The sequence below is a fragment of the Garra rufa genome, chromosome 7 (assembly GCF_049309525.1).
Source record: "Garra rufa chromosome 7, GarRuf1.0, whole genome shotgun sequence".
Classification (NCBI taxonomy): Eukaryota; Metazoa; Chordata; class Actinopteri; order Cypriniformes; family Cyprinidae; genus Garra; species Garra rufa.
The window spans coordinates 48,076,850-48,102,830 of NC_133367.1; the positions used below are offsets into that span (position 1 = coordinate 48,076,850).

The 25,981-nt window shown below is 43.5% G+C and overlaps 2 protein-coding genes across 2 annotated transcripts in view; both read left to right on the forward strand.

Moving 5' to 3' along the window:
* LOC141339237 (uncharacterized) overlaps window positions 1-18,200 on the forward strand; it is a 41,922-nt gene extending 23,722 nt beyond the window's left edge. The window contains exons 3-9 of the mRNA XM_073844868.1: window positions 2,556-2,661; window positions 2,801-2,921; window positions 3,061-5,106; window positions 6,344-6,512; window positions 6,607-6,769; window positions 17,445-17,577; window positions 17,662-18,200. Of these exons, the coding sequence (XP_073700969.1) occupies window positions 2,556-2,661; window positions 2,801-2,921; window positions 3,061-5,106; window positions 6,344-6,512; window positions 6,607-6,769; window positions 17,445-17,577; window positions 17,662-17,825 (2,902 nt within the window). The 3' untranslated portion in view covers window positions 17,826-18,200. The remainder of the gene's footprint in view (window positions 1-2,555; window positions 2,662-2,800; window positions 2,922-3,060; window positions 5,107-6,343; window positions 6,513-6,606; window positions 6,770-17,444; window positions 17,578-17,661) is intronic.
* LOC141338208 (uncharacterized) overlaps window positions 1-25,981 on the forward strand; it is a 144,492-nt gene that overhangs the window by 56,846 nt on the left and 61,665 nt on the right. The gene's annotated exons all lie outside the window — the stretch shown is intronic.

A 25,981-nucleotide genomic window follows, 5' to 3' on the forward strand; every position in this document is an offset into this window, starting at 1 on the left:
GGGCCACATGTCGCCACAGAATTGAATCGTGAGTTACCTGTATCGTCCCACCCCTAATCAAAACTATTTTAGCAAGACATGATTACTGTGCTTAATCTGGAAACCTGAAGCTGCATCACATTTTGGCTAAATTTTTATTTTATTTTTTGAGCAGTCAACTGAGAATGTACACTTAACGTATCAATCGTACTTACAGGTTGCGGTTTGAAGACGCTTGTTAGTCCAGGTAAAGAGGATTAGAATCCAAAGGTTCGAACTGTATTGCCGTGGTATTGTGAGAAAATGTATTTTCACCACTGATTCTTCACATCATCATCTTTCGGCAATGAAAACAAACTTGCTTTCACCTAACACAGAGTCTTCTGGACATGATGTAAACACACTAACTAGTGGAGGTGTTTGTGGGCAGGTCAGACTGTTCGTATTTCATGGATTCTGCTTGGCTGGCAGGTATACAGTAAAACCGTTTAATGCACAGGTAATTCCAAGTCAGTTTAATGATCGTCCATATTAATGTGCTGCTTTAATTGATGCACACTGAGAGAGAGAGAGAGAGAGAGAGAGATCGCATTGCGCTGCGAACATACATACACTTGTTGTCAAGGCGATTAATTAACAGGCGATTCCTGTTAATAAAGTAGCCTAGATACTAGATCGCTACATTATATTCCTCAGCAACGGTTTTTGAATTAATTAGTTGTTTGTAGAGAAAGACGCACAGCATTCAGGTAACACACACAACTGTCATCTCTCTCTTTCTCTCTCTCTCTCTCTCTCTCTCTCTCTCTCTCTCTCTCTCTCTCGATCAATAATTTATTGAAATAAATGCTATAATTCATTTAAATAAATGTGTTCTTACCGCACTATTTCATCTCTGTCCGATTTCATGCTGGCAGAATGCTAGAGATAATGTGCCTTACTGATGAAAATTACTGGGATTTTAAAGATTTTAAATGTGGAAGCTAATAAATGTTTTTTTTTTTTTTTTAATAATTTTTATAAAAAAATAATAAATTAATGATAGTGATAATAATACTTACTGCACTTTATTTAGTATTTTTTTTAAATAATAAACAAAATAATAAAATAATAGTGTTATATTTTAACATAAAATGTAAGTATTAAAAATACAATTATTTTATAAAAAAATTGGTGGTGTGTTTTGGATCGTTATCATGTTGGAAAACTGCTGTTCGGCCTAGTTTCTGGAGGGAAGGCATCATGTTCTGCTTCAGAATGTACAGTACATAATGGAATCCATGTTTCCCTCAATGAACTGCAGCTCCCCAGAACCAGCAGCACTCATGCAGCCCCAGACCATGATGACCACCGCCATGCTGGACTGTAGACAACACAATTTTTTGGTACTCCTCACCAGGGCATCGCCACACATGCTGGACACCATCTGAGCCAAACAAGTTTATCTTATAGTCTCATCAGACCACAGGACATGGCTCCAGTAATTCATGCTCTTGGACAGGTTGTCTTCAGCAAACTGTTTGTGGGCTTTCTGGTGAGGCTTAATTCTGGGACGACGCCTATGCAAACCGACTTGTTGCAGTGTTTGGCGTATGGTCTGAGCACTGACAAGCTGACCTTCTACTTCTGCAACCGCTAAAGCAATGCTGGCAGCACTCATGCATCTGTTTTTTGAAGCTTGTTTCTGCACCTGACACACAGAACGAGTGCAAAACCTCGTTGATTGACCCTTGTGAGGCCTATGCCGATTGGAACCCGTCTTGGAAAACCTTTATATGATCTGTAGTGTAACTCGGTTTTAGGGTGTTACTGAACCTCTAGGTGGTCCATCCAGGATGTGTTCCGTGTCTGAGATTACAGTTTAGTAGGCTGACAAGAAATGAAAACTGGCAAAATAAATGAGAATGCAGCCATGTTACACTTACATTCTGATGTTTTTCATTTCTTTACTAAACAAATGTTATGTGTCCTATGGAGAAACATAGTGAAATCTGGAACTTGCCTTCAGTCGTTCTCATGCTCCTCTGGTCAACTGGATTTAAAACCTGAATGAAGCTCACAAAATCCCATAGTGCCACTCTATAGTAAGTTATTGTTAAACTGCATGAGCTACAGTAACAACACCTCCTGACAGTTAGCATGGAAATACGCTGTTAGCAACTGTAAAACATAGTTTGAGCCATACTGCATTGTGAAAAATGTCTTATAGCAATATTACAGCAGTATTTTGTGTACATTTTTTCTTTCTTTCTCTGATGTTGTAAAAGGTTTTTCAGCCATTTCCATTTTATGTTTTGCAAGTTTGTGTTTTATGCTTGTTTTACCCTATATAGAAGCATATACATTTCATTAAAAAAAGTGTTTCAATTGGCCAACTATACAGTAATAGGAACCACCATGTCTTTTAAGAATGGTGTATTGTATTTTCTGTGTTGCTGGGGGTATTGGATAATATCAGCGTTGTTTCTCAAAGTAATGTCTACAAAGGTTTTAATATTTTTACCATAATATGATCTTGCTTGTAATGCTACCTTTTGGTGTGATGGTTTATTGTTTGTTTGGTTGGTTTGTTTTAGGACTACTGAAGATCTGACTCCTTTACATATTGCTGCATCTTGGGGGTGCTTTCAGAATCTCAGATTACTCCTAAGGAATGGAGGAAACCCAAACCTCACAGATCAAGTAAATTATTCAGTGCATTACCATCTCCAGTACTGACCTGTATAGATGTAGATCTGCTGTAATCATCTATATTTATGTCTGTGTTTTATATCAAGTTGGGAACCTTAGAAAATTAAAGTGTTAACTGCTTAATTTCTAGGATGGGAATAAACCATCTGATCTGGCAGAGCAGGAGGAGAACAGTAAATGTGCTAGTCTTCTTCAAGAGTATGAATCCCATACATCCAAAGAGGAACAAGACGCACCCAAATTCCAGTACTGTAAGAATATTTGCTGTTATTATTCGGGTTAATTATCAAGCTTCTACAACAGAAGTTTGCCGTCAAAGTCAGAGATAATACAGCATTTTATCTATCATTTGTGGAAGAAGAACTAATCTTTTAACTTCTTTTTCCCTAGCAATGCTTTCTGGACAGTCCATGAGTGACAGCTCGTTCAGTCCAGAAGCATCAATGCTTATTCCCCCCGGAGCAGAACCGTTGAGCAGCACACGTCTGTCCTCTTATTCCAGCACTTGTAGAGTCAGTGGAAAACCTTTGAACAGAGAAAGTCAGGCCTTCTGGCTCTCAGATATATCGGATCTGGAGTCGCATGATTCTCCTGTTTGCAGTACCGATGAAATGTGTAAGGAGTTACCGATGCTGTCCAGTACTTGTCTGCCTGCTGTGAACAATAAGAACAATCCAGGGGTAGTGTCCACAAATCAGCATCAAGCTGCAGATAGTGACTGTGATGTTATGCAGACTCAGAATATCCCTGTTTTGTCTCAACGGGAAAACCGGAAGAGTGTCAGCTTCAGAGGAAGTATCGATTATTTACCTGCTCTCAGCCCAGATGATCATCAGCAGTTCTTTCTCGATCGGTCTAGTGATCTTACATTGGATCTTTCTCAATACTCTGATTTCCTAGATACTAAACGCATGGCAACTGTGTTACAGAATCAGGGAATCGATGTCACGTCTCCTGACGATGTGTTCATTTTTTCCAAAGAAGTGGACACAATGGAAGATGAATTTGATAAGACCGTTGTGGGGCCTGTACAGCTTAATGATGATGATGAAGATGATGATGAATTTAAGAGCATCATTCAGCCCCACATCAGTAGTGGATCCAGCGAGTACAACAGCTGTGGCAGTGAGCCGTACCAGAGTCCCAGCACTGGAAACAGAGGAAGTCCACCTTCGACCAAACCCTGTGCCCACAAATCAGATTCGACCGTAGAGCAGTGTGGCTTCAGTGTTAGAAAACAAAGCCCTACTTTTGGTGATGATGGAAACAGACAGCTGAAAGAAGCAGTCAGGAGTCATATTGAACCATCTAGTTTATCAGCAACTGGCCGAGATGCTGGTACGGTGACCAGAACTGAAAGTGATGGTATTCCAAGTCCTTTTGTCACTGGGAGAACAAGGTCCAGATTGAGTCGTCATTCGGAGAGAATGAGCCAAAAATTGGCTTCTTTTCAAACCAGCTCTTGCCTCTTTGAAGAGACGCTACCCACCGCTACCCGTTTGCGCCGCAACACAGTTAAGTCACCTTACGGTATGTCGAAACACAGTCTTGATAAAGAAGACAAAATGGAGGATGTTGACTCACAGTTGAGCTCTCTCAAGTTATCTATAAGCTCAGATGGTCAAAGCCAAGCTGACACACTAATCTTATCTGACAGCATGGCTGACACGGTGTTAATTTCTGAAAGGATTGTTGAATCACCACTGGAAACGAGTGTCAGTGAGGCTGGTAATGAGGTAACCTCTCCTGAACGTTCGACCAATATGCAAGAAGCTCAGAGAACCGCAACAGGAGCGCCACGGATCATCTCTACTCCTGTAGGAGACAAAGAGTCCAGTAATATGTCTTTGGCATTCAAGGTAGATGCCTCAGAATCCGCCTCCAGTTTGACGTTTGAATCCCCAAAAGCACACAAGAATCCAGGTGCCAATCCAGGCCGCTCCGGATGTACTCCTCGGTATAGCATGAGCCGACTGTCAGGCCGCTTGTCTCGACAGGCGCTGGCAAACCTTTCTTGCACAGCTGGTGGACAGCCCAGAACTACTGATACAGAGGATGAACCTGTGGAATACCTTTATACTGACACTGAAGAGGGCCATGAGCTCATTGAGACCCATGTTCCCCCAACGGCCAATACCTCCTTCAGCTCTAGCATGAGCACCAGTAACTCGGAAGAGACACTTCTTTATGATTGGCGCTCCCCTCAGCTTGGGTCTTCAAGTCCAGACCGTAGCACAGAAAGCTACCGTCCCAAACAGGAGAGGGATGTTGGAGTAAGTGGCCTAACTGACCGGGAACTCAGAAACAAGTTAATTGAAATGGGAGAAGATCCAGGACCCATAAACAGTCAAACCCGCCCACTGTACGTACAGAAGTTGAAGAGATGCCTTCATAATACGCCACACAGCCAGAAAGCAGTCGCAGTGAGCCCCAGTGGTACGTGTATCAAAACATACAGCAATGGCGAATTACATAAAGCCAATGAACCCAACATTAGCTTTCATGAGGAGGCCCACCGCATGCCTAGTTACACATTTGTAGTTAATATAATTGTCATTTGTGTCTCATAAAATGGTGCCATTCTAATTTACAATGTGAACATTAAATGATAACTGTTGCCAAAATGCAACCTGGGCTGTTTTTTTTTACTGTAAACGAGACAAACTTGTATCTAAAAGCATAATTATGACAAACGAGCCGTTGAATGGGAGAACTAGGGGCATAACTTTGAGCGCATCAAAATCTATATTTTTACAACACTAAGAAGACTCGACACACCATGAAACTTTGCTGGAAGTATCGTCTGGGTCTCTACACATGAACTCCAGCATTGAGAACATTGTTTGTGAACACAGAGTTTACTAAAAAGAAAGGTTTTGAACAACTCACTTTCACTGTTTGAGTTTCGTCTTGCCAGTCAAGAAGTGTCCATCTCCGAATGCGACGTAATACTGAGGAGAGTAAAGATGGATAGCTCCTAAAGCATATTTCCATATAAATGCACGGCTAATTCGTTGTTTTGTCGCAAGTGAAAAACAATATTAACCTTCTAGTTGTAAAAAGAGCCTCATATAAGAAACATTAATATATAAGAATCTCGCATTCGGAGATGGACACTTCTTGACTGGCAAGACGGAGATTCAAACAGTGAAAGTGAGTTGTTCAAAAACTTTCTTTTTAGTAAACTCTGTGTTCACAAACAATGTTCTCAATGCTGGAGTTCATGTGTAGAGACCCAGGCGATACTTCCAGCAAAGTGTCATGGTGTGTCGAGCCTTCTTAGTGTTGTAAAAATATAGATTTTTGATGCACTCAAAGATATGCCCCTAGTTCTCCCATTCACCGGCCATTGACCACAAAACTAAATCACGGTCAATCTCAAAAACGGCTCGTTTGTCATAATTATGCTTTTAGATATAAGTTTGTCTCGTTTACAGTAAAAAAAAAACAGCCCAGGTTGCATTTTGGCAATAGTTATCCTTTAACTGTTTTTTCATGAAAATCAGCATCAAACTGGCCTGGTATTTTGTGTGGTATTTGATGATGACAACTATTTGAAAGGTGATTTTGGCCTCCCAAGTTGACCTCCTCTATAGTAAATGATTAGAAGATCAATGATGGCATATAAATGTCACACTTCTTTGTGTTTAAAGATCAATTATTTCTTTCTCAGCTGCAGGTTACAGCCCAGAACTGGAAAATGTGCTTCACAGATTCATCCTTCCTAATTGTCAAGCAGATGAGCTTGCTCTGTGTGAGCAGTTTGATAAGCCAGACCAGAATAAGAGATGGCGTGAGGGTTTCATTAAATCCAGCTTTAACTACCTACTGCTTGACCCACGGTATATAGTTTCTCTCACATTGTGTTGCCTTTATTTGTACAATGTCTGTTTCTTTTTATTGTTTACTAAAATTTTCCCTACCGCTGCTTTATAGAGTGACGAAGAATCTACCATATCGAAGCCAGTCCATGATTCCTAAAGAATGCTTTCAGACGTTCATCAACGCTGTTTTCTATGTTGGAAAGGGCAAGCGTTCTAGACCTTACAGTCATCTCTACGAAGCTCTGGAATATTTCAAAGGAGATAAGACCTCAAAGGTTAGATGTGTATTTATTTGATTGCTCTTTTTGATATTTGAGAGATTTGCACCTTTTTTTTTTTTTAAGATCTACACTACCATTCCAAAGCTTGAAATTTGTTCTTCTGTTCATTAATGTTGTATTTTGTTAATCAAAACAATAACGTTGTGAATTGTTTTTATTAATGTTTGAAAGAACTGTTTTCTAGTTTAGACAGCCATTAAATGTACACTAAAAAGCATGCAGTTAATGACATATTCAAACAAACGGAGAACATTAATGGCAATGGTTATATGTCGCGAGCAAACTTACAGCAAGATTTGGTCATTGTGTATGTTAGTTTAGGCATCATCTCTTCTCAGGTGTTGGGTCATCTCAGATCTTTGTAAGGGTTGGATATGGACTGAAGCTTGTGTTATTCCTAGTTACCTCAAGATCGCAATCCCATAGCAGAAACAGAGGAGCAAATAGAGAAAAAAATAGTGTAGCTGCTGTTCCCACCAACCAAAGAATTGTGTTCAACCCAATCAAAAGAATGATAGTGTATTTGTTCAGATATAACTAAAGTACAAGGTTATTGTAGCGTGGTGGGAGACTAGTTAGGGAGCGTGAGGGATTGTAGCGTGGTGGGAGACTAGTTAGGGAGCGTGAGGGATTGTAGCGTGGTGGGAGACTAGTTAGGGAGCGTGAGGGATTGTAGCGTGGTGGGAGACTAGTTAGGGAGCGTGAGGGATTGTAGCGTGGTGGGAGACTAGTTAGGGAGCATGAGGGATTGTAGCGTGGTGGGAGACTAGTTAGGGAGCGTGAGGGATTGTAGCGTGGTGGGAGACTAGTTAGGGAGCATGATGGATTGTAGCGTGGTGGGAGACTAGTTAGGGAGCGTGAGGGATTGTAGCGTGGTGGGAGACTAGTTAGGGAGCGTGAGGGATTGTAGCGTGGTGGGAGACTAGTTAGGGAGCGTGAGGGATTGTAGCGTGGTGGGAGACTAGTTAGGGAGCATGATGGATTGTAGCGTGGTGGGAGACTAGTTAAGGAGCGTGAGGGATTGTAGCATTAGGGAGACTAGTTAGGAAGCGTGAGGGATTGTAGCGTGGTGGGAGACTAGTTAGGGAGCATGATGGATTGTAGCGTGGTGGGAGACTAGTTAGGGAGCGTGAGGGATTGTAGCATTAGGGAGACTAGTTAGGGAGCGTGAGGGATTGTAGCGTGGTGGGAGACTAGTTAGGGAGCATGATGGATTGTAGCGTGGTGGGAGACTAGTTAGGGAGCGTGAGGGATTGTAGCGTTAGGAAGACTAGTTAGTGAGCGTGAGGGATTGTAGCGTGGTGGGAGACTAGTTAGGGAGCGTGAGGGATTGTAGCGTGGTGGGAGACTAGTTAGGGAGCATGATGGATTGTAGCGTGGTGGGAGACTAGTTAGGGAGCGTGATGGATTGTAGCATTAGGGAGACTAGTTAGGAAGCGTGAGGGATTGTAGCATTAGGGAGACTAGTTAGGGAGCGTGAGGGATTGTAGCGTTAGGAAGACTAGTTAGGGAGCGTGAGGGATTGTAGCATGGTAGGAGACTAGTTAGGGAGCGTGAGGGATTGTAGCGTTAGGGAGACTAGTTAGGGAGCGTGAGGGATTGTAGCGTTAGGGAGACTAGTTAGGGAGCGTGAGGGATTGTAGCGTTAGGGAGACTAGTTAGGGAGCGTGAGGGATTGTAGCGTGGTGGGAGACTAGTTAGGGAGCGTGATGATTTTAGCGTGGTAGGAGACTAGTTAGGGAGCGTGAGGGATTGTAGCGTTAGGGAGACTAGTTAGGGAGCGTGATGATGGTAGCGTGGTAGGAGACTAGTGAGGGATTGTAGCGTTAGGGAGACTAGTTAGGGAGCGTGATGATGGTAGCGTGGTAGGAGACTAGTTAGGGAGCGTGAGGGATTGTAGCGTGGTAGGAGACTAGTTAGAGAGCGTGAAAGATTGTAGTGTGGTGGGAGACTAGTTAGGGAGCGTGAGGGATTGTAGCGTGGTAGGAGACTAGTTAGGGAGCGTGAGGGATTGTAGCATTAGGGAGACTAGTTAGGAAGCGTGAGGGATTGTAGCGTGGTAGGAGACAAGTTAGGGAGCGTGAGGGATTGTAGCGTTAGGAAGACTAGTTAGGGAGCGTGAGGGATTGTAGCATGGTAGGAGACTAGTTAGGGAGCATGAGGGATTGTAGCGTGGTAGGAGACTAGTTAGGGAGCGTGATGATGGTAGCGTGGTAGGAGACTAGTTAGGGAGCGTGAGGGATTGTAGCATGGTAGGAGACTAGTTAGGGAGCGTGAGGGATTGTAGCATTAGGGAGACTAGTTAGGGAGCGTGAGGGATTGTAGCGTTAGGGAGACTAGTTAGGGAGCGTGAGGGATTGTAGCGTTAGGGAGACTAGTTAGGGAGCGTGATGATTTTAGCGTGGTAGGAGACTAGTTAGGGAGCGTGAGGGATTGTAGCATTAGGGAGACTAGTTAGGGAGCGTGAGGGATTGTAGCGTGGTGGGAGACTAGTTAGGGAGCGTGAGGGATTGTAGCATTAGGGAGACTAGTTAGGGAGCGTGAGGGATTGTAGCGTTAGGGAGACTAGTTAGGGAGCTTGAGGGATTGTAGCGTTAGGGAGACTAGTTTAGTGTTGGGCGATATGCTCAATTTTCATATCGCCCTATCGTCAGCCTGAGAGATCGCCGATACACGATACTATCGTGCTAATTTAATTAATTATCTATGTACTAAATTCCGTATTCGTTTTGTAAAGGTAGACTTTTCTATTGGCATATGATTAAGTTGTGCGTGTACAGAGCGCTGACTGTAATTCTGCCGGAGTTGTTCAAGTTACTTTCGGTTTCATTCTCTGCTATCGTCAGTGAGTGAGTTGTAAATGTGCGTGCCAGAATGTAAATTATTTAACCTTTCTTTACCCGTCATATTGCGATAATGTTACCGCTGTATATCTGACCGTTGTCATCAGGTGATGTTTTAGTTCAGTTCATATTGAATGCGGAGAAGTGATGTGCGTGTAATACACGTGCATATGTTTAGCGCCATCTGATCGCATCGTAATTCTAATTAACGCCTATAGACGTTACTGAGATCAATGTTTATGTTTACTATATACAGACTGATTATGATACATCGTAATTAATTCAGCCTGAACCACGTTTTACTACCTCTGTTATCCTAATGACTGCAATGCTAATATAATAACACTCCCTTTAGAATCAGTTAATCTACCACCGTACTGCATGATGAATATCTCCCATTTTAACTGCACGAGGTGTGTTAAGGTGCCGTGGCGTCTCTATGCGTGTGTTTATACCACGTCAAGTTTCTGAAGCATCCTAGAACAGACTCTCTGCGCTGCATTGCTAAAGTTAAGTTCTTTGTTGACGGATAATAATAATAATCGTCTAATATCGTCAAAGGCATCAGCAACAGGCGATATCTCTGACTATCGACGATACACGATACTATCGTCTATCGGCACAACCCTAGACTAGTTAGGGAGCGTGAGGGATTGTAGCGTGGTGGGAGACTAGTTAGGGAGTGTGATGATTTTAGCGTGGTAGGAGACTAGTTAGGGAGCGTGAAAGATTGTAGCGTGGTGGGAGACTAGTTAGGGAGCGTGAGGGATTGTAGCGTGGTAGGAGACTAGTTAGGGAGCGTGAGGGATTGTAGCATTAGGGAGACTAGTTAGGAAGCGTGAGGGATTGTAGCGTGGTAGGAGACTAGTTAGGGAGCGTGAGGGATTGTAGCGTTAGGAAGACTAGTTAGGGAGCGTGAGGGATTGTAGCATGGTAGGAGACTAGTTAGGGAGCGTGAGGGATTGTAGCGTGGTAGGAGACTAGTTAGGGAGCGTGATGATGGTAGCGTGGTAGGAGACTAGTTAGGGAGCGTGAGGGATTGTAGCATGGTAGGAGACTAGTTAGGGAGCGTGAGGGATTGTAGCATTAGGGAGACTAGTTAGGGAGCGTGAGGGATTGTAGCGTTAGGGAGACTAGTTAGGGAGCGTGAGGGATTGTAGCGTTAGGGAGACTAGTTAGGGAGCGTGATGATTTTAGCGTGGTAGGAGACTAGTTAGGGAGCGTGAGGGATTGTAGCATTAGGGAGACTAGTTAGGGAGCGTGAGGGATTGTAGCGTGGTGGGAGACTAGTTAGGGAGCGTGAGGGATTGTAGCATTAGGGAGACTAGTTAGGGAGCGTGAGGGATTGTAGCGTTAGGGAGACTAGTTAGGGAGCTTGAGGGATTGTAGCGTTAGGGAGACTAGTTTAGTGTTGGGCGATATGCTCAATTTTCATATCGCCCTATCGTCAGCCTGAGAGATCGCCGATACACGATACTATCGTGCTAATTTAATTAATTATCTATGTACTAAATTCCGTATTCGTTTTGTAAAGGTAGACTTTTCTATTGGCATATGATTAAGTTGTGCGTGTACAGAGCGCTGACTGTAATTCTGCCGGAGTTGTTCAAGTTACTTTCGGTTTCATTCTCTGCTATCGTCAGTGAGTGAGTTGTAAATGTGCGTGCCAGAATGTAAATTATTTAACCTTTCTTTACCCGTCATATTGCGATAATGTTACCGCTGTATATCTGACCGTTGTCATCAGGTGATGTTTTAGTTCAGTTCATATTGAATGCGGAGAAGTGATGTGCGTGTAATACACGTGCATATGTTTAGCGCCATCTGATCGCATCGTAATTCTAATTAACGCCTATAGACGTTACTGAGATCAATGTTTATGTTTACTATATACAGACTGATTATGATACATCGTAATTAATTCAGCCTGAACCACGTTTTACTACCTCTGTTATCCTAATGACTGCAATGCTAATATAATAACACTCCCTTTAGAATCAGTTAATCTACCACCGTACTGCATGATGAATATCTCCCATTTTAACTGCACGAGGTGTGTTAAGGTGCCGTGGCGTCTCTATGCGTGTGTTTATACCACGTCAAGTTTCTGAAGCATCCTAGAACAGACTCTCTGCGCTGCATTGCTAAAGTTAAGTTCTTTGTTGACGGATAATAATAATAATCGTCTAATATCGTCAAAGGCATCAGCAACAGGCGATATCTCTGACTATCGACGATACACGATACTATCGTCTATCGGCACAACCCTAGACTAGTTAGGGAGCGTGAGGGATTGTAGCGTGGTGGGAGACTAGTTAGGGAGTGTGATGATTTTAGCGTGGTAGGAGACTAGTTAGGGAGCGTGAAAGATTGTAGCGTGGTGGGAGACTAGTTAGGGAGCGTGAGGGATTGTAGCGTGGTAGGAGACTAGTTAGGGAGCGTGAGGGATTGTAGCATTAGGGAGACTAGTTAGGAAGCGTGAGGGATTGTAGCGTGGTAGGAGACTAGTTAGGGAGCGTGAGGGATTGTAGCGTTAGGAAGACTAGTTAGGGAGCGTGAGGGATTGTAGCATGGTAGGAGACTAGTTAGGGAGCGTGAGGGATTGTAGCGTGGTAGGAGACTAGTTAGGGAGCGTGATGATGGTAGCGTGGTAGGAGACTAGTTAGGGAGCGTGAGGGATTGTAGCATTAGGGAGACTAGTTAGGGAGTGTGATGATTTTAGCGTGGTAGGGAGACTAGTTAGGGAGCGTGAGGGATTTTAGCGTGGTAGGAGACTAGTTAGGGAGCGTGAGGGATTGTAGAGTGGTAGGAGACTAGTTAGGGAGCGTGAAAGATTGTAGCGTGGTGGGAGACTAGTTAGGGAGCGTGAGGGATTGTAGCGTGGTAGGAGACTAGTTAGGGAGCGTGAGGGATTGTAGCATTAGGGAGACTAGTTAGGAAGCGTGAGGGATTGTAGCGTTAGGAAGACTAGTTAGGGAGCGTGAGGGATTGTAGCATTAGGGAGACTAGTTAGGAAGCGTGAGGGATTGTAGCGTGGTAGGAGACTAGTTAGGGAGCGTGAGGGATTGTAGCATTAGGGAGACTAGTTAGGGAGCGTGAGGGATTGTAGCATTAGGGAGACTAGTTAGGGAGCGTGAGGGATTGTAGCGTTAGGGAGACTAGTTAGGGAGCGTGATGATTGTAGCATGGTAGGAGACTAGTTAGGGAGCGTGATGATGGTAGCGTGGTAGGAGACTAGTTAGGGAGCGTGAGGGATTGTAGCATTAGGGAGACTAGTTAGGAAGCGTGAGGGATTGTAGCGTTAGGGAGACTAGTTAGGGAGCGTGATGATTGTAGCATGGTAGGAGACTAGTTAGGGAGCGTGATGATGGTAGCGTGGTAGGAGACTAGTTAGGGAGCGTGAGGGATTGTAGCATTAGGGAGACTAGTTAGGAAGCGTGAGGGATTGTAGCATGGTAGGAGACTAGTTAGGGAGCGTGAGGGATTGTAGCGTTAGGAAGACTAGTTAGGGAGCGTGAGGGATTGTAGCATGGTAGGAGACTAGTTAGGGAGCGTGATGGATTGTAGCGTGATGGATTGTAGCGTGGTGGGAGACTAGTTAGGGAGCGTGAGGGATTGTAGCGTTAGGGAGACTAGTTAGGGAGTGTGAGGGATTGTTGCGTGATAGGAGACTAGTTAGACTAGTTAGGGAGCGTGAGGGATTGTAGCGTGGTAGGAGACTAATTAGGAGCATGAGGGATTGTAGCGTGGTAGGAGACTAGTTAAGGAGATTGAGGGATTGTAGCGTGGTAGGAGACTACTAAGGGAGCGTGAAGGATTGTAGTGTGGTAGGAGACTAGTTAGGAGCGAGAGGGATTGTAGCGTGGTAGGAGACTAGTTAGGGAGCTTGAAGGATTGTAGTGTGGTAGGAGACTAGTTAGGGAGCGTGAGGGATTGTAGTGTGGTAGGAGACTAGTTAGGGAGCGTGAGGGATTGTAGTGTGGTAGGAGACTAGTTAGGGAGCGTGAGGGATTGTAGCGCGGTAGGAGACTAGTTAGGGAGCGTGATGGATTGTAGCGTGGTAGGAGACTAGTTAGGGAGAGTGATGGATTGTAGTGTGGTAGGAGACTAGTTAGGGAGCGTGATGGATTGTAGTGTGGTAGGAGACTAGTTAGGGAGCGTGAGGGATTTTAGCGTGGTAGAAGACTAGTTAGGGAGCGTGAGGGATTTTAGCGTTAGGGAGACTAGTTAGGGAGCATGATGATGGTAGCGTGGTAGGAGACTAGTTAGGGAGCGTGAGGGATTGTAGCATTAGGGAGACTAGTTAGGGAGCGTGAGGGATTGTAGCGTGGTGGGAGACTAGTTAGGGAGTGTGATGATTTTAGCGTGGTAGGAGACTAGTTAGGGAGCGTGAGGGATTGTAGCGTTAGGAAGACTAGTTAGGGAGCGTGAGGGATTGTAGCGTTAGGGAGACTAGTTAGGGAGCGTGATGATTGTAGCATGGTAGGAGACTAGTTAGGGAGCGTGATGATGGTAGCGTGGTAGGAGACTAGTTAGGGAGCGTGAGGGATTGTAGCGTTAGGGAGACTAGTTAGGGAGCGTGATGATTGTAGCATGGTAGGAGACTAGTTAGGGAGCGTGATGATGGTAGCGTGGTAGGAGACTAGTTAGGGAGCGTGAGGGATTGTAGCATTAGGGAGACTAGTTAGGAAGCGTGAGGGATTGTAGCATGGTAGGAGACTAGTTAGGGAGCGTGAAGGATTGTAGCGTTAGGAAGACTAGTTAGGGAGCGTGAGGGATTGTAGCATGGTAGGAGACTAGTTAGGGAGCGTGATGGATTGTAGCGTGGTGGGAGACTAGTTAGGGAGCGTGAGGGATTGTAGCGTTAGGGAGACTAGTTAGGGAGCGTGAGGGATTGTTGCGTGATAGGAGACTAGTTAGGGAGTGTGAGGGATTGTAGCGTTAGGGAGACTAGCTAGGGAGCGTGAGGGATTGTAGCGTGGTAGGAGACTAATTAGGAGCATGAGGGATTGTAGCGTGGTAGGAGACTAGTTAAGGAGATTGAGGGATTGTAGCGTGGTAGGAGACTACTAAGGGAGCGTGAAGGATTGTAGTGTGGTAGGAGACTAGTTAGGAGCGAGAGGGATTGTAGCGTGGTAGGAGACTACTAAGGGAGCGTGAAGGATTGTAGTGTGGTAGGAGACTAGTTAAGAGCGAGAGGGATTGTAGCGTGGTAGGAGACTAGTTAGGGAGCTTGAAGGATTGTAGTGTGGTAGGAGACTAGTTAGGGAGCGTGAGGGATTGTAGTGTGGTAGGAGACTAGTTAGGGAGCGTGAGGGATTGTAGTGTGGTAGGAGACTAGTTAGGGAGCGTGAGGGATTGTAGCGCGGTAGGAGACTAGTTAGGGAGCGTGATGGATTGTAGTGTGGTAGGAGACTAGTTAGGGAGAGTGATGGATTGTAGTGTGGTAGGAGACTAGTTAGGGAGCGTGATGGATTGTAGTGTGGTAGGAGACTAGTTAGGGAGCGTGAGGGATTGTAGCGTGGTAGAAGACTAGTTAGGGAGCGTGAGGGATTGTAGCATTAGGGAGACTAGTTAGGGAGCGTGAGGGATTGTAGCGTTAGGGAGACTAGTTAGGGAGCGTGAGGGATTGTAGCATTAGGGAGACTAGTTAGGGAGCGTGAGGGATTGTAGCGTTAGGGAGACTAGTTAGGGAGCGTGAGGGATTGTAGCGTTAGGGAGACTAGTTAGGGAGCGTGAGGGATTGTAGCGTTAGGGAGACTAGTTAGGGAGCGTGAGGGATTGTAGCGTTAGGGAGACTAGTTAGGGAGCGTGAGGGATTGTAGCGTTAGGGAGACTAGTTAGGGAGCGTGAGGGATTGTAGCGTTAGGGAGACTAGTTAGGGAGCGTGAGGGATTGTAGCGTTAGGGAGACTAGTTAGGGAGCGTGAGGGATTGTAGCGTGGTAGGAGACTAATTAGGAGCATGAGGGATTGTAGCGTGGTAGGAGACTAGTTAAGGAGATTGAGGGATTGTAGCGTGGTAGGAGACTACTAAGGGAGCGTGAAGGATTGTAGTGTGGTAGGAGACTAGTTAGGAGCGAGAGGGATTGTAGCGTGGTAGGAGACTACTAAGGGAGCGTGAAGGATTGTAGTGTGGTAGGAGACTAGTTAGGAGCGAGAGGGATTGTAGCGTGGTAGGAGACTAGTTAGGGAGCTTGAAGGATTGTAGTGTGGTAGGAGACTAGTTAGGGAGCGTGAGGGATTGTAGTGTGGTAGGAGACTAGTTAGGGAGCGTGAGGGATTGTAGTGTGGTAGGAGACTAGTTAGGGAGCGTGAGGGATTGTAGCGCGGTAGGAGACTAGTTAGGGAGCGTGATGGATTGTAGTGTGGTAGGAGACTAGTTAGGGAGAGTGATGGATTGTAGTGTGGTAGGAGACTAGTTAGGGAGCGTGATGGATTGTAGTGTGGTAGGAGACTAGTTAGGGAGCGTGAGGGATTTTAGCGTGGTAGAAGACTAGTTTGGGAGCGTGAGGGATTGTAGCGTGGTAGAAGACTAGTTAGGGAGCGTGAGGGATTGTAGCGTGGTAGAAGACTAGTTAGGGAGCGTGAGGGATTGTAGCATTAGGGAGACTAGTTAGGGAGCGTGAGGGATTGTAGCGTTAGGGAGACTAGTTAGGGAGCGTGAGGGATTGTAGCATTAGGGAGACTAGTTAGGGAGCGTGAGGGATTGTAGCATTAGGGAGACTAGTTAGGGAGCGTGAGGGATTGTAGCGTTAGGGAGACTAGTTAGGGAGCGTGAGGGATTGTAGCATTAGGGAGACTAGTTAGGGAGCGTGAGGGATTGTAGCGTTAGGGAGACTAGTTAGGGAGCGTGAGGGATTGTAGCGTTAGGGAGACTAGTTAGGAGCGTGAGGGATTGTAGCGTGGTAGGAGACTAGTTAGGGAGCGTGAGGGATTGTAGCGTGGTGGGAGACTAGTTAGGGAGCGTGAGGGATTGTAGCAAAAAGCAAATAGTGGAGCTCTGCAGCCACCTACTGCTAAAAGTGTTTTTTTTTTTATGTTTAAAACTGGATTTTCCAAAAGATGGGCAAAAATCTTACACTAAACCATGTGAAATTATCCATGTTATCCCCATGAATGAAAGTTAGACATGTGGGGTTTTTTATGAAAGGGAATTTTACAAAAAAAAAGCAGTTTTTGTGTACAAACCTATAAAAAATATTAATTTATATATATTTAAAAAATATCCAAAATCCTCCAAAAACTGCACACATGAGGAGTAAAAACATTAATAAACAGGAAAATAACATTTGTTTTGTTTTTTTAACTATTATTTTCTAACAAAAATTGTATTGTACAAAGACCACGAACGTGAGTATTTTTTCACACTAACATAAAATCAAGCTATCATTCCAATTTATTTTTTTTATTTGTAGATCAAGATAGTGTTGACTGATTTACAAAGTCTCATTAAATTTTTGCAAACGCCATTCGGGGTCCAGAAATCCCCCAAAGACCACATAAGGGTTAAGCATTTAGAATAAGGAAAAAACAGGCTAATAACAAAAACCTGCGTATCGAACAGAGTAGCTAAACATCCGTGTCCTAACGAGACATTTTGACTTTTGAAAATCCTCCATGCCAGAGTTTTCGCACTGTTAGCCTACTTGAACAAAATGAATGTATTGGTTAACGTAAGTAGTCCTGTTGTGATCGGACAGTTCTCACAACAGTTCTCACCACAACGCCGCGGCTGGGTCTTTCTTCATTAAGATTAAAAACCGTGCATCTCACTGTCATTTTTATTACCAGTCTTCACAATATCTTTTTGTCTTCATGTCTCCAGAAACTGTGCTCAAAAGTGCAGCACATCCTGCAGGTCTGGAAGGCTGGGCACGGAGTGATATCCCTGCACTGTTTCCAGAACGTCATTGCTGTGGAAGCCTACACGCGGGAGGCCTGTATGGTGGATGCCATCGGTAAAGACACTGCTTGGACAGCGCTAAAAGTTCTCTGCAGCACAAATGTCCATCTTAACGTCTGCATTGTTGATCTTTTAATAGGGCTGAAGATGCTGACAAACCAGAAAAGAGGAGACTACTACGGTGTGGTGTCGACGTGGCCTGTGCGGAGAAAGCGGCATCTAGGGGTTCACCTGCTGTACAGGGCCATGCAGATATTTTTGGCTGAAGGAGAACGACAGCTCCGACCTGTCGACATCAGATGAACCGTAGACGCTGTTGCATTACAGTGTTTTGATTACAAAAGCATTAACTTGTTGATATAGTAATATCAATAAATATCAGCATATCAGAGTCATGCAACTGAAAAAAGTAATAGTGTAACAGTAAAAAAAATACAAAACAGATCAGCTGTTCAGTTTCTAAATTGAATCATTATTTTTTTTTAAATCCTTATTGTTCATTGTATTGATGCCCTGTTTTAATGCATATAATGAGCTACATGACATGCACATATCTTGGAAGTAGTGGTAGATATTTGTTTTAATGCATATTCAGTTAACGTTACATAAATCATTGTGTATTGAATATTGAACCATTTTATGAATTAAGTGATCTTTACAATTTGTCTTTTCTTTAGCTTCATACTTGTTGTACGTGTAATGATTATTACATGATTATGCTTGTTTTTTTATACTTAGAAAGCAACCATTGATAAATAAAAAGTTAGAGAGAATCTTTGAGTTTGATTATTTCAATGGAAGACAAAATAAAGCTAAAGTAAAATCACCAAATGAGGCACAGTGACCTCCACTAATATTGGCACCCTTGGGAAATATGAGCAAAGGTGGCTGTGAGAATAAATCTGCAAATCAAGTCTTTCTGCTAAATGTGTGGACATATAGTGGAACGAAATGCTGTGTCTCGCAAGACCACGGTGCTACATACTGGTTAAACATGAAAACAGCACAAGTATAAGAAAAGCAATTATATACCTATACAACAGTTAACCATCTGACTATACACATACTATAATATAACTACAATAAATAGTTGACTACACAAGAACTGAGAATACAAACACTTCACATAAATACTGTACATGAAGTTTTAAAAGAGAGATATTTGTACATGAGATTGTGCAAAAGAGATATTGTGTGCATTAAGTTGTGCAGGTAAAGGATTTTGAGGGAAGCAGCACATAGTGCAGAAAGATTTTTAGTGCAAAGCACAAGTAAACATATAATCTTATTGAGTCTTTGTAGCAGCGAGTGTTTATAGAAAGTGTCTAGTGTACATAAGTGTGTTACTACAGGTGGTTTGTATGGCCCACTCACCTGTGTGTAGCACACTCAGAATAGCACTTAGGAAAATTGTCCACAGTTTTAATGAGTTTGGGGGAGGAGGCTGAGGTTTTCATGGTTTCAGAGGGGAACAGGGAGATTGGAGTTGAGGGCTCTCACAGCCTGTTGAGCAGTCTCACAGAGCGAGCTTTGATACTCCGCTTCTACCTGATGGCAGGAGCTGGAAGAGATTGTGGGGTCCTTCATGAGGCTGGAAGCCTTACTGGAGCATCATGCATGGAAAATGTCCAGGATGGAGGGGAGAGGGGCAGCCATGATCTTTGCAGCAGTATTCACTGTCCGTTGTAGGGTCTTGCGGTCAGCAGCACTGCAGTTCTTGTACCAGACTGTGATGCAGCTGCTTAGCACGCTCTTAATGGTGCCCCTGTAGAAAGTGGTGAGGATGTGTGCCCTTTTCAGCCGGCGCAGAAAGTGGAGGCGCTGTTGGCTCTTCTTGCTGAGCGACGTGGCGTTGGTGGTCCAGGTGAGATCCTCTGTAATGTGCACCCCCAGAAATTGCAGTTAGAAAGTCCAGGATCCAGTTACAGAGGGAGGTGTTTAGGCCCAGCATGTTTAGTTTGTGGATGAGCTGTTGAGGGATTATTGTGTTGAATGCTGAGCTGAAGTCGATGAACAGCATTCTAACATAAGAGACTTTCTGTTCTAGGTGAGTGACAGCTAGGTGAAGAGTGCTGGATATTTCATCGTCCGTGGAGCGGTTTGGACGGTATGCAAACTGGAGTGGGTCCAGCGGGTTTTGGGAGACTGGACTTGATGTGATGCATGACCAACCTCTCAAAGCACTTCATCATGATTGGGGCCAGTGCTATGGGACGATGTGACTCTATTGGTACTGGAATAATGGAGGTAGATTTAAGACACCTGGCTCAGCGAGGTGTTGAAGATGTCTGTTAGGACATCCGTCTGCTGTGCAGCACAGTCTCTCAGCACACGGCCTGGTATGTTGTCAGGACCCGCAGCCTTGCGTGGGTTAATCCTGGATAGGGTCTTCTTTACGTCAGCTGGAGAAAGACAGAGTACCTGGTCGTTTGAAGATGTGAGGAGTTTCTCTGCAGGTGTGTCGTTCTGTGATGTTCTGAATGGCGTGCCACAGGGACCGAGTGTCTTTACAGTCACTGAAGTGTTTGTTTATTTTTTGAGCGTATTGATGTTTTGCCTTCTTGATGCCATGAGACAGATTAAGAGCTGCCTTTTCTCCTGATCTGAATGCCTCATCTTGGATTTTTAGCAGCCCACAAACCTCTGCTGTCATCCACGGCTTCTGGTTGGCACGTGTGGTGATGGTCTTGGTGGCTTTCACATCATCTATGCACTTTTTGATGTAAGCTGTCAGTGTTTCTGTGTATTCTTGCAGGTCTGTGTGGTTGTTGTAGGTGGCTGCCTCTTTAAACATGTTCCAGTCTGTGTCCTGGAAGCAGTCTTGTAGTGCAGAGGTAGCATTGTCTGGCCACACAGTGGTCTGCTTTTGAACCGGTTTGGCAAGTTTGAGAAGTGGTTTCACATGCTGGTAGAACTTTGGCAAAATAGACTTTAAGTTTGCATGATTAAAGTCACCGGCTATGATGAAAAAGCCGTCTGGGTTATTTGTTTGTTATTCGCTGATGGCGCTGTAAAGCTCGCGAAGCACGTCCTTAGTGTTTGCATGCGGCGGAATGACAACAGCAACAATGACAATGGCTGTAAACTCTTGCGGCAGATAGATGCCGACACTCCACAAACATAAACTCCACCAGCGGCGAACAGTGTTTTGTCACTACCCCGACCCACACATCAGGATTTCCGATCGTAAATATTCAACGTTGCGATCGATGCTCTTCCGAGCAGATTCAGTCACTCTTAACACACCTCACACCACAGTATGGAGCCCCTAAAAGGTCATGGTGGTGGAAAAAATTTAGGGATGGGTAGAAAAAAAAATCGGGGTGGTGGCAAAGATGTTTTGCGTTCTCTCGCAAAACCAGCTGAGTTTGGATAAATACTTCCTGTTTACTTTACAGCTTGCAGTGATTCATACAGCTCCAAATGTTCACAATGGAGCGGTTCATAAAGCTTTATTTTGAACTTGGACTCAGGTATTAAGAAATACAGCCAGTGCTTAGTTCAAAGCACGGTTTTAGGACATTATAAAACGCTTAATGTAAAATACTGGAGTACTAGTACACACCTTACAGCATACGAAATATGAACAGAAAGCTCTCAATTGCACGTTATAGGGTTTCCTCCCATAAAGAATTTGCGTTTTAATGAAGACGGTGATAAAAAAGACCAAATATGCTATAGAAATATAGAAAAAACCCACCCTGATTTTTTTTCTACCCACCCCAATTTTTTTTCTACCCACCCTGATTTTTTTTCTACCCACCCCAATTTTTTTTCTACCCACCCTGATTTTTTTTCTACCCACCCTGATTTTTTTTCTACCCACCCCGATTTTTTTTTCTACCCACCCCGATTTTTTTTCTACCCACCCCAATTTTTTTTCTACCCACCCCGATTTTTTTTCTACCCACCCTGATTTTTTTTTTACCCACCCTGGATAGAAAATCAGTGGGTAAATCACTGATCAATTTCAGTGGGTAAATCACAAATCAATTTCAGTGGGTAAATCACAAATCAATTTCTACCCACCCTGATTTTTTTTCTACCCACCCTGATTTTTTTTTTCTACCCACCCTGATTTTTTTTTTACCCACCCTGGATAGAAAATCAGTGGGTAAATCACTGATCAATTTCAGTGGGTAAATCACAAATCAATTTCAGTGGGTAAATCACTGATCAATTTCAGTGGGTAAATCACAAATCAATTTCTACCCACCCTGATTTTTTTCTACCTACCCTGATTTTTTTTCCTACCCACCCCGATTTTTTTTCTACCCACCCTGATTTTTTTTTACCCACCCTGGATAGAAAATCAGTGTGTAAATCACTGATCAATTTCAGTGGGTAAATCACAAATCAATTTCTACCCACCCTGATTTTTTTTCTACCCACCCTGATTTTTTTTTACCCACCCTGGATAGAAAATCAGTGGGTAAATCACTGATCAATTTCAGTGGGTAAATCACAAATCAATTTCTACCCACCCTGATTTTTTTTTCTACCCACCCTGATTTTTTTTTTACCCACCCTGGATAGAAAATCAGTGGGTAAATCACTGATCAATTTCAGTGGGTAAATCACTGATCAATTTCAGTGGGTAAATCACTGATCAATTTCAGTGGGTAAATCACAAATCAATTTCTACCCACCCTGATTTTTTTTCTACCCACCCTGATTTTTTTTTTACCCACCCTGGATAGAAAATCAGTGGGTAAATCACTGATCAATTTCAGTGGGTAAATCACAAATCAATTTCTACCCACCCTGATTTTTTTTTCTACCCACCCTGATTTTTTTTTTACCCACCCTGGATAGAAAATCAGTGGGTAAATCACAAATCAATTTCAGTGGGTAAATCACTGATCAATTTCAGTGGGTAAATCACAAATCAATTTCTACCCACCCTGATTTTTTTCTACCTACCCTGATTTTTTTTCTACCCACCCCGATTTTTTTTCTACCCACCCTGATTTTTTTTTACCCACCCTGGATAGAAAATCAGTGGGTAAATCACTGATCAATTTCAGTGGGTAAATCACAAATCAATTTCTACCCACCCTGATTTTTTTTTTACCCACCCTGGATAGAAAATCAGTGGGTAAATCACTGATCAATTTCTACCCACCCTGATTTTTTTTTCTACCCACCCTGATTTTTATTGGCATAATAGTCATGCCTCATGCATCTTGTTCAGATTAGATTAAAAGCATAATATCAAAATTAATAATAATATTATTAATTGATGTAATTGTTTTAAGCATCAGAGGTTCACAACGATCTCCGCTTGGGCGCGTCAAATTAAGCCAGACATACTCTGTGCAAAAGCAGAAATGAAAGCATGGCGACACGCAAAAAGTATTCTTTATATAACTTTCTAAATGAAACATTTCCAACATTTCTGTATTCAATGGCATACTATCTAGTTCAATAACTTTTGAAAAGAGGCTCACACAGTTACAAAACTAGCTAAATATTTATCTGAACCTTGCACAACATTTGTACTGTAGATGTTCAATATGTACCATCATTTTATGGGTTTCTTCATTAACACATCTTCCATCAAACATATTACATATTTACATTTATTTATTACTTTAATAACTTTTTGGATTTATTTATAGAGGAATTATGTGCTTTATCAGAACTTCAAACCCATTGTGAGCAATGTACAGTTTCACCTTTTACCTTCAATGTGTATGCAATGGTTATTGAATAAGTTTTAAGTTACAAAGTACATAATTTTAGGTCAGATGAAATATTTTGAAACTTGTTTTGGAACCTCTTTTGGAAAGCCATTGAACTGGAAGTTGTCTCAATGAAGAAACCCGCAGAATACAGTGATGATAGAAATGAAAGAAATGGTCTGTAATGTCTTTTTCTAACGTTACTGCTAAGCATTAAGCCTCAAATTAACTTGACATTTTTATTTTTTTAGGAAAATTTGACTATGTTTCTATGACATGGAGCTGTCCACGTCTGTGGTGCTGAACGATCTTAAATGCACATTAACATTTCTGTAACTTTTTGGTGGTTACCCAAGTTAACCCCAAACCACTTAAATGTGATTAAGCACACTCCAAAGAATACACTACACCATGGAGATAGACATTTTTATTGCATTTAGCATTTTGAGCTATATATGGCATATTAATGTTAAGGCACTGAACATGAAACCACCTCTGGAATCTGGAAGGAAAGAGGATATGTTGTTAGATTTATTAAAAAAAGTTTTGAAATGATTAAATGTAGTTGTGAAAACACATGTCTTCCCTTAACACACATAGTCAACAGACAGAAATGGCATAGTGAATACCTGGATACATTGCTTCTGTGTGGGCTCTTTCTTTTTCTCCACACACAGAGCAGCATTCCTCTTTTGACACTGCCATAATTTGAATGTAGTATTATTATTCATTTCTCTGTCTCTGACATGGAAGTAAACTGTTCTTTCAAAGTACTTTATACCTGATGCCAGCAAACTTTCTTTGGCCAAATTGTTCCTGTAGTGCCACATCATCTCCTTGGGTCTTATATTAATGCTGTCAGAATGGTTTGGGAACTCTTCCACCACCTGGCCAATCTAGGAGGACAGCATGGGAAATGAATAGACAGTCTCACATGGGAAAAGGTGAGGACAGTTAATGTAAACCCATTTTCCCTCTCCATTTACTAGCATCACAAAGACACCGCAGCTAGAACCATCCTCATGAAATGAATGTTGGATTGTGCCAGGTTTCCACTTGGTGTCCACCAAGTCTTCTGCTCCATACTTATTTCTTCTCATTTGGACAAATTTTGTTTTTGGAAAAATGTAATGTGTGTATTTATGGTGGTCTTAAGCATCACCAACTATGCTAATATACCATTATTAGCATATTGGAGTTAAACATAACTTTTTGTAATAAACTATCATACCCACTTTTGTTTGCATGTCTGTTTGGCTTGTTTCATTTCATTTGTTCCACTTTTAGTGTCAAGTATTTGTCACGGTACAATAAAAGGAAGGAAGCAAATGCAGGTGAAAGTGAACGTTTATTGAAACACAGACAGGTGAACAAACTTCCAGGTGCAGTGGGCGCTCTCGGCTGGGTGGAACAGGGACTCGATGGCAGGTGCAGACGTGTAGTGAAGATCCCGTGATGATGACGACTCCGAACACGGACAGACGAAATACAAATACACACAGAACACGATCCAGACAATTCAAGGTGACGAACATCCAAGAAGAACTATCGACAGAGGAGATGTGTGTGAGATGTGTATAAATAGCCAGCAGTGATGTGAGACACCTGTGAGGACTGATTGGCAGCTGCGCTGAATGAGCATGATTAACAACACAGACAGAAACATGATCACGAGACAGAGCACATGGCATGATAAACAACACAGACAAACACATGATCACAAGACATGAGAACACGGCAGATGTATGAACCGTGACAGTACCCCCTCCCCTAGGAACGTCCCCTGACGTTCCCAGACTCCTTTACCTGCTGATTGAAGTCATCAATAAGGGAGTGATCCAGTATGTCCCTGGCAGGTACCCAACTTCTCTCCTCCGGACCGTAACCTTCCCAGTCCACCAAGTACTGAAATCCGCGTCCCCTCCGCCTCGAGTCCAGAATGCGATTGACCGAATAGGTTGGTTCCCCGTCTACGAGTCGCGGCGGTGGGGGAACCGGGACAGGCGGATTAATGCGTGCAAAAAAAACGGGTTTAATTTTGGATACGTGGAACACGGGATGGATTCTCCTGTACACTGGAGGGAGATTGAGGCGGACTGTCACCGGACTAATGATCTTGGTGACAGCAAACGGGCCAATGAATTTGGGAGCAAGTTTATTCGATATAGATCGGAGAGGAATGTCCTTGGTAGAAAGCCACACTTTGGAACCGACGACGTATACGGGAGGCCTAGACCGGTGGCGATCGGCTTTAGCCTTGGTGCGCGCTCCCACCTGGACCAAAGTCTCACGGGCTCTGGTCCAGGTACGATGGCACCTCTGGACAAAGGCGTGAGCAGAGGGGACCGCGACTTCGGATTCCAGACTGGGAAAAATAGGTGGCTGGTACCCTAAACTACATTCAAATGGGGATAGGCCCGTGGCTGATACTGGCAAGGAATTGTGGGCGTACTCCACCATAGAAAGCTGCTGACTCCAGGAGGAAGGATTTCTAGCGACCATACATCGTAATGCCCTCTCCAGATCTTGGTTGGCTCTCTCAGTTTGCCCATTGCTTTGAGGATGGAACCCCGAAGAGAGACTAACAGTGGCCCCCAAAAGCCTACAAAATTCTCGCCAAAATTTGGACACAAATTGGGGTCCTCTGTCGGAGACCACGTCTGTCGGTAGGCCATGTAACCGAAAGACGTGATCAATGACTGCAACCGCTGTCTCCTTGGCTGAAGGTAATTTGGGCAAGGGAATGAAATGAACCGCCTTCGAGAATCGGTCCAC